The 8,923-nt window shown below is 39.3% G+C and overlaps 1 protein-coding gene across 1 annotated transcript; it reads right to left on the reverse strand.

Moving 5' to 3' along the window:
* Positions 1 to 1,376: 1,376 nt before the first annotated feature.
* LOC117297726 (ankyrin repeat domain-containing protein 63-like) lies at positions 1,377 to 2,954 on the reverse strand. Its single transcript, XM_033780874.1, has one exon. It carries the CDS (start codon positions 2,952 to 2,954, stop codon positions 1,377 to 1,379), a length of 1,578 nt encoding a protein of 525 aa, XP_033636765.1.
* Positions 2,955 to 8,923: the final 5,969 nt, after the last annotated feature.

The following is an 8,923-nucleotide window of genomic DNA, read 5'->3' on the forward strand; positions in this document are numbered from 1 at the left end:
TTTTCTCAAAACAAATAATTTGTAACACATAGAGAAGACTTTCACAACATCAGTTATGTTTTTTAGAATTTAAAATAATGCTTCTTCTTTTTATAGCGTTATTTACAATTTAAGTCAAGACATATTGCACATTGCAAATTTATACTTAAATCTATACAATTTACACAAACAACTGTCCAAAGCAAACCACTGCAAACTCAAATAAATAACATGAAGTGGAAGAAATGAAAGACGACAACTAAACAAATTTTTACTTTCAAAACTCAACCTGCGATGGCCCTTATAGTCAAATATCTATCCATGACCATACTCTGACTGTATGCCAAATTCAAAATGCACATTTCACCCAAATATTTCCCCTATCTGCCGGTGCAGATATGTACAATAAAACACATCAAACCAATCACACCCAACCTGGAAACCACAGTGGCAATCGTTGTTGTATTTCTTATCAATTTAACCTCAACATCAATGATAACATCGATGCTGAGCTTGTACAGTGAATATGCCCGTGTAACCGACTATAGTGCCTTTTATCTAAACACCAATGTAGGTCTATCATGAATACCTGTATTGGGAACTTCAATGGGATTTACCCCAAAGAAATACTATTATTATTATTCTCGATCAGTTTGACACAAAAAAGTCATGCATATTCACGAAAGTTAGTATGTGTCCATATATTGTTTACGGGTCATGTCACTTTGTCACAAGAGGCAATTTACAGGCAACCAGTTCAAAGCAATCTACAAGAAGAGAATCCATTCATATTTGAATAATGTTAACATAATATTCTTATTTTATAAGAATATCATAAGACATCGTAAGACATCGTTGAAAATTTATCATGTGCCACCAGTGTAGCATGCATTGCAGTTACTTGCCTCCAAGTTGCCTGTAAATGCAGGCCAAGGCCCTGGACACCAAAGTAAATTTATGTTTCAATATGTTTGATGGCGGCAATGTTCTCAGACTCTAAGTTAGAGCATGACCCGGAAAAAGGTATACAATTCAATGATGATGGTAATCTCACGGAGATCCAATCTATAGACCGGACTAAGCGGGATAATCCCGCCGTCATTATTGTCAAATTACCCCGGTGGCTCATTGAAAATCTAATGGTTTTAAGCCGGAGTGCCGGGGCTTCTAATTCGTATTTTGACGCCATTGTTGTAACATATACTTACAGATTGTGAGAGTCCTTCTAACACTTGTATTTGTATAACATTGTTCGTCGTGTGTTAATAAATCAAGTCACCACTCAAGGAGTGATGCATGCTGGGGCAAAAATAAATTTAAAATACGTAAGATTGAATCTGATTTTCAGCTATTTTGAAGGGTAATTGTTTCTCAGATGTTATGAATAAGTTTTGTTATCATTTACTCCCGTTTATAATTGCTTTATCGATACCGTTAGTACCCGATCGGGATTCGGTATCGTCATCCACAGAGCCTTTCCCAATCGTCGATGAGGATCCCACGAACGCATTCGACTTTCTCCTCCGGAACGCGTTCATGACCATCTTGGCAGCTGCATTAGTATCGACTGACGATGTATTCGATTCCATGTCTCGCTTTCCTTTCAACCCTCCAATGTTAACATTTGTCCTCCGCGATGTGTTTGAAGCAGTATCGATGCTATTCACACTCGGGAATCGTTTCAACGATTGTCCGTTATCGAGAAACGATTGTCTTCGACTGAGTCTACTCGATGGGGCCTTTCTGTCCTCCTCGATGGCGATAGAGGGATTCACCGAAATTTGACTCTGTAATCTGAAATGATTGGAGAAGACTGGGTTCACTTTGGCCTTCTTTCTGAATGACTCCGTCACTTGATGTTCGTAGCGCTTGAATATCTGTCTGAATTCTCCTTGCCAAGCTGCGCGATCATGAGGCTCACCGCCTGAAGAAACACTCGATTCTACCGGTCGGAGGTTCTGTGTCATTCTCCATTGACCATACGCATTGTGAGTCCTCTCGGCATCTGTGGTCAGGTTTGGGTTGGAAAACGGCACAGGAGACGGGTAGAACTTAGCGGTGATGAGCTCCTTGCTCATGTTGCTTTCCTCCGTCCACGTACGGGTTAGTCCTACTACTTTAGCTGAGTTGATGTTCGGCAGTGCCGACATGGTCTTCGCTCGAGTAAGCCTCCTGAGTCCCACGCAACGGGCACGATGTGGTGTCGAACCTCCATCGGTGCTCACTGTCGACGTGGAGTCACCGTCGTCACTCAGACCCTGCTGACCGCCATCGGGGACCCCTGATAGACTGGCAGATCTCCTTCGAGGCTTCCCGGGTACCGAGTTACTCGCCGACTTCTTATCCGCCAGCCAGGGTTTGTCATAAGACCGATTCCTGGTTCGATCAGCCGCCTCAACTTGTCTTTCGTGTTCCTGCTCCCAGTCCATTGCGTTCCAGTGTCGAACACTGTCCCTGTGCTCTTCATCTGCGCCGTTCTCAACCAATATCCTCCCAACCGTCTTGTGCCCTAGTCGGCAAGCTTCGAGAAGTGGCGTCATTCCACATTTATTTCCCCTGTCAAGCTGCTCACCAAAGTGTTTGAATTTCTTCACCAGTTCCGTCACAATATCTATGTTGCCACTTGACGCGGCGTAGAACAGGGCCGTGTTCCCGAAGCGGTCCCGATGATTCAGGTCAAAGTCTACAGCTCGTAGGAAGATTTCAACCAGCTCGAGTCGGCGGTAGATGCAGGCGTAGATCAGGGCATTGCGTCCTTGTTTGTCTGGGAGACCCACCAGGGCTCCCATCTCAAGCAGCATCCGAGCTATGCCGACACCCCACGTTGCTTGCTCAAGTAAGGCGCAGAGGATGAGGGGTGTACGATGGGTCCCATCCCCGATGTTCACGTCGTCACCGGCAGAGACGAGCTGCCGTGCATCGTGGAATTGTCCCCGGCGAATTGCAACGTGAAGCTCCGGTAGACCCTTCCACATGTTTGATGCCATTTTCAAAACAATGTCTTACACAATGTGGGTGAAACCTCTTGTCATTGGCACTCTGTCATCAATAGAACATGCCCGTGGTTTCAGCCTTTCCAACAAATGAACAAATTTCTCTCATTTTAATGACGTCATCATTACAATTAATTCACAGAATGAAGTCATAGATCTGCAAATTATTTGATACCCATTTCATCTTCTCGTCACTCTCATTTTTAACGTATCCATTCAGCAGATGAAATGACAGTGTGCTACACTATGCACTCATCTTTACAGTGAACTGATTTCACCAAGTGACACAGAGCGCTATGACTACCCAAATATACACACCATGGTTCTGACAGTACCGGAGGGGTGCTACGCATTAACTTAATCTGGTATTGTGTCTTCTGTACCACAAATGGCTCAGGTGACAAAGCCACTCAGGTAGTAAACACACAGACGTGTAACTGGAGTCCGGTCTTTTCACCTCTTTCTTTCTATTAATGAAACAAAAATCTCTCAGAAAGTGGGGCTTGTGCTTTTAAAGGCACTGGACAAGTTTGGTAAACAGTTAAAAGTAAAGGCCAGTATTCTCACTTCGTGTATCCCAGCATATGCATAAAATAACACTCTGTGAGACAATTTGGGCTCAATAGGTCATCGAAGTTGTAAAACATTACAATGAAAGAAAATACACACTTATTGCACAAATTGTATGTGCTTTCAGATGCATAAATAAAAGGCTTCAGCTGAAGTATTTTATTATTAATTGAGTGAGAAATCCTCAAAAACTACAGCATATAGTTTTATAGCAACAGCTCTCCATTGCTCGTAACCAAGTAGCTTTTATACCGACAATTAGTTTGAGTAATTATAATGACCAATAGTGTCCAGTGCCTTTAAAGTAGTAGGCGAGCATTGGGGAAATAATCTTTCAAAGTGAGGAACTTTGAACAAACAAGGAAGGCGTGTAATGTTTCCTTCAGCGCAAACCCATAACAACTTTCCAATACCACGCTCGGTGTTTATTACCAATAAAGGTTTAAAGAATACCGGGTTATTCAAGAAACGAAGCCGAAGATTTAATTAAAAATCATGATATCGTGTTTTGATGATGGTGTCGATCGCCACTAGACCTGTACTTTAGTTTTTGAGTTTTCAAGCACCGAAAGATCAGGGGCAACTGGTTGGGGGTTTTCGGAGGAAGGGGTCTAAAATGGGCATTTTGAAAGGCAGACAGAAACAACATTTTTTTTCTTTAGTGAGATTTGGGTCTGGTTTGTGTCAAAAAGTTGGTTGGGAGAACGGCTCCCCCTGAAGTAACATAGTTTTTGAAAATGGGATAATTTTCAAAAAATGGGGACCGTGAGGCCCGTGAGGCATTTAAAAGCACTCACATGTTGTGCAACTAAGGGTGTCTATTCTTTCACTATTCTCCTGAAGCTCAGCTATACAGAATGTAGTTGCTAGGGACATCAGAATGCTTCCATAGCCGATCTTCCCAACCTAATGAGGGATATACAAGAATGGGCAAATCTCAATATGATTCCGACATCGGTCGAATAGAGAGAGAGAGATTTTCTTGCAACTTCGACGACCAAATGAGTCCAAAATGTTTGCAGATTTGTTACTTGATACATATATTGGGACACATCAAGTGATTACCAAAGATGTATATGCCTTTGTTTAGAGTCTCGACCCGTAGTTAATCTCGGTGTGGCCCCCATTGCTTCCCCCTTCTGCCTGTTTGTCATTCATTAAGCTAGTCCCCATCAGCCAGCCCCATGTCATCAGCCTCTTGATAAACAAACCAAGCCCAATGGACTGTGTCCAACGTCAATACTTGAAGAGACAATTTAAACATCAAGGGATTAAAACTGATATCGATTTTAGGGACTGTTCAAACATTGACTGTAAAAAAAAAACCGCGAGATACTCAACAAGTACTTCACTCTTTCTTTAATTGGTCATAGATGACGAGGAAGAAGTGTATACTTACTTGGATGTTCGTTCTGGATGGATATAGGAAATACTCATAATATTAATTACATATTTAAATTAAATCTAATAAATAATTACGGATAGGCCCCTATGTTTATTTTGCTGTTCATATATTAAACTTGTGGACATGTCGTTAATTATCTGTCGCGGTGACTACTAAAGGAATTTGATACGTTTGGTAATTGCCAAAGACCCAGTACTCTCAATTGGTGTATCTCAACATAACCATAAAACAGTAAATCTGTGAATATTTGGACTTAATTTAATCATCGAAGTTGCAAGAGAATAATGAAAGAAAAGACACCCTTGTTGCACAAATTTGTTTGCATTCAGATGCCTAATAAAACGTCTCAGGCCTGAAGTCTTTTAATACTTGAGTGAGAATATTTCCCTTTACCGTTTCTATTTATTCAGTGTGTTCTTAAGTGTAGACCAAACCTCACAAGATTTTCGGCGACATATAAAAGACAAAATCTAAAAAAATCTCTACCGCCTTTTGAAATAAAAAATTTCACGGATGATTTTGTGTGTGTACATGATTAAAAGAATCAAACGGTTTCAAAAACCAAATGTATAGACGACGTGACATGTGACATGTTTACAATTGAGCCACCACGCCTAGACTTCATGCAGGACCTGAAGGGTGGATGGTTCAAGGTTGCTCAAATTGAAAGAAGGTTTGAATAAATTGCAAAAGTCATGAAAAAATTACAATGTTTTAAGTTGTACCTGATGAGTGGATGGCTCAAGGTTGCTGAAATGAAAGAATTTTTGATTAAATTGCAAAGGTCTCAAAAATGACAATGTTTAAAGTCGTACCTGATGAGCGGACGGTTCAAGGTTGCTGAAATGAAAGAATGTTTGAATAAGTTGCAAACGTCATAAAAAATGACATTGTTTAAAGTTGTACCTGATGTGCGGATGGCTCAAGATTGCTGAAATAAAAAAAAAATTGAATAAATTCTAAAGGTCTCAAAAAATGAAAATGTTTAAAGTTGTACCTGAACAGCGGATGGATCAAGGTTGCTGAAATGAAAGAATGTTTGAATAAATTGCAAAAGTCATAAAGAAATTACAAATTAATGTTGTACCTGATGAGCGGAAGGCTCAAGGTTGCTGAAATAGAAAAAATGTTTGAATAAATTCCAAAGGTCTCAAAAAATGACAATGTTTAAAGTTGTACCTGAACAGCGGATGGCTCAAGGTTGCTGAAATGAAAGAATGTTTGAATAAATTGCAACGGTCTTACAAAATAACAGTGTTGAAAGTTATGATGAGCGGATGGCGCAAGGTTGCTGAAATGAAAGAATATTTGAATAAATTGCAAAAGTCATAAAAATGGCAATGTCTATGATGAGCGGATGGCACATGGTTGCTGAAATGGAAGAATGTTTGAAAATTTTAGAGGTCTCAAAAAATGACTATGTTTAAAGTTGTTCCTGACGAGATGGCCCAAGGTTGCTGAAATGAAAGAGTGATTGGATAATTTGCAAAGGTAATAAAACTGACTATGTTAAATACAATACCTAATGGGCAGCGGTTGGCTCAAGGTTGGTCTGTGTAAGAATGTTTGAAGAGTTTGCAAAGGTCATAAAATGACAATGTTAAATGTTGTACCTGATGAGCGAATGGCTCTGGGTTGCTGAAATGAAAGAATTATTGGTTTAATTTGCAATGGTCATGAAATGACAATTTAAATGTTGTACCTGCCGAGCGGAGGGCTCGGGGATGCTTTAATGAAATAATAATTGTGTTTGAATAACTTGTTCAAGATTGTGAAAAAATCGTGATTTTTTATGTTGTATTTGGCGAGCGAATGGCTCAAGGTTGCTCACATAAAAGAATGTTGAATTATCTGCCACGCTCCTAAAAGATGACAATGTTAAATGTTGTACCTGCTGAGCGTAGGGAAGGCTCAAGGTTGTCCCACTGAAAAAGTTGCCGAGTCAAAACTGCCGAGCAAAGGGCTCAATACGTTTTAAATGTAAGAGTGTTGGAGTATTTTTGCAAGGGACATTAAAGGCAGTGGACACTATTGGCAATTACTCAAAATAATTATTGGCATAAAACCTTACTTGGTAACGAGTAATGGGGAGATGTTAATGGTATAAAACAACGTGAGAAACGAATCCCTCTGAAGTGCCATAGTTTGTCGAGAAAGAAGTAATTTTCCACAAATTTGATTTCGAGAGCTCAGATTTAGAACTTGGAGGTCTCGAAATCAACCATCAATACACACAGTTTCGTGTGACAAGGGTTGTTTTTCTTTCATTGTTATCTCGCAACTTTACTGACCGATTGAGCTCAAATTTTCACAGGTTTGTAATTTTGTGCATACACCAAATGTGAATGCTAGTCTTTGACAAATATCAATAGTGTCCACTGCCTTTAAAAGTAAAATGTTTAATGCTACCCGCTGAGCGTTGGAAAGGCTCAATTAAGGTTACCCCATATTAAAATGTACATTTACAAACCGATCACTGGGGAAGAGTCAGACAAGCGCCTTATAGATTCGAACGTAAGCATCTGGGTTTAGGTTCGCCACCTATCTGCGGTTAACAGAAGTAGAGCGAAAGGAAGGCCCTGTCCGAAAAAGTTGTCCTTTTGCCGAGAGGTGTAGATAGGGCCTAAGGATTTTTTTTCTTCCAAGATTGGTGCTCGGATCCGTTTGTAAATAAATACACGCAAAGGCCCTAACCCTAGCAGGCTAGGCCTACAGGTGGTGTTTGGTTAGGGTGTATTCATTTGTGTCTCTTGAGCAAAGGAAAACAGTTTAGAAGTCAATGTATCCTCCTCTTACCAGTTTTCACGGTATTATGCCTTTTTCTTTGAATTTTGAAAAAAATAATGATGCCATATATCAACCGATGCCCTAATTATCTTCATTTGTTAATTTATGAAGTATGCAAACATATATTGAAACTTGATGGATATTGAAATGTTCACACCACACACCGATCTTTGATGACTTCAACTGGCCCCATTTGTTTTGAGTTTTTCCCGTTTTCACGGCAAACGAGAAAGTATGGTTTCCCGGTGAAGCCATACATGGAAGAAACATCTGCAGTGACTACAAGTGTTCTTTGAGACTCTGTGTATGACTGTATAGCCAGCAGTTGCCTTCATTTTATTCAAAATATTTTTTTATAATAAATTTGTTAAATTACCATGGAAACTTGCAAAAAAAAAAAAAAATATATATAAAAAATATAAAAAGTGTGAATAATTACTGGCTTCCAAATCTAATTTTTATTTATTTGTTATATATATTTTTTCTTAATATTTATAATAAAGCGTATAAATGAACAGTGATAATTGAATCAACAAGCTGATGTTTAAATTTTAATATTAATAATAGTATTGACACGAGGGTTACAAAATAAAAATCTCCAAAAATATTAGAAAATGATATAAGGCACATGGCTTCTTTAAGCCTCGGTATTTTTTTCAAGAATGTTAAGCAAAACATACAGTCACATGATTTTGATCATCATGAATTGTGAATTGAAATAGCTTTTGATGAAACTTTTTCGGTGGGCAAATATTTTTATATGGCCTCGACATTATGACATATTTTTGTACCTTGTAGAAATGCCTAAAGTACTAAACGTGCAAATGACCAGTGGAGCCTTACGTGTTTCTAAGTTTTGGTCAAGAGAGAGGAGACTCTTTGCTTGGCAAATAAAACCACACAATTTTTATCTAGGGACTGTTTACATCGCGCACAGAGAGGTAAAAGATTTGCCACGATTTTAGGGACACCTCGAAAACAGGATCTCCTACGATATACGTTTCTCCTTACTGTAAAAAGCTATGAGACATCTAAATATTTTAACTTGTATTTTTAAACTTTAACATGTTGTGCCATGTTACTATTGGAGATTTGTTTTAGTGAGCCGCTTGTCGGCTACTCTGCTTCTGTACCTCTTGAGGGCGCCCATCAGCCAATATTCGACGACGTGATCCTAGTACGACGTGAG

The sequence above is a fragment of the Asterias rubens genome, chromosome 12, assembly GCF_902459465.1.
Source record: "Asterias rubens chromosome 12, eAstRub1.3, whole genome shotgun sequence".
NCBI lineage: Eukaryota > Metazoa > Echinodermata > Asteroidea > Forcipulatida > Asteriidae > Asterias > Asterias rubens.

Bases quoted from the DNA above. Each gene is read 5' to 3' on its own strand.
- LOC117297726 (XM_033780874.1), bottom strand. From the start codon at position 2,954: ATGTGGAAGGGTCTACCGGAGCTTCACGTTGCAATTCGCCGGGGACAA.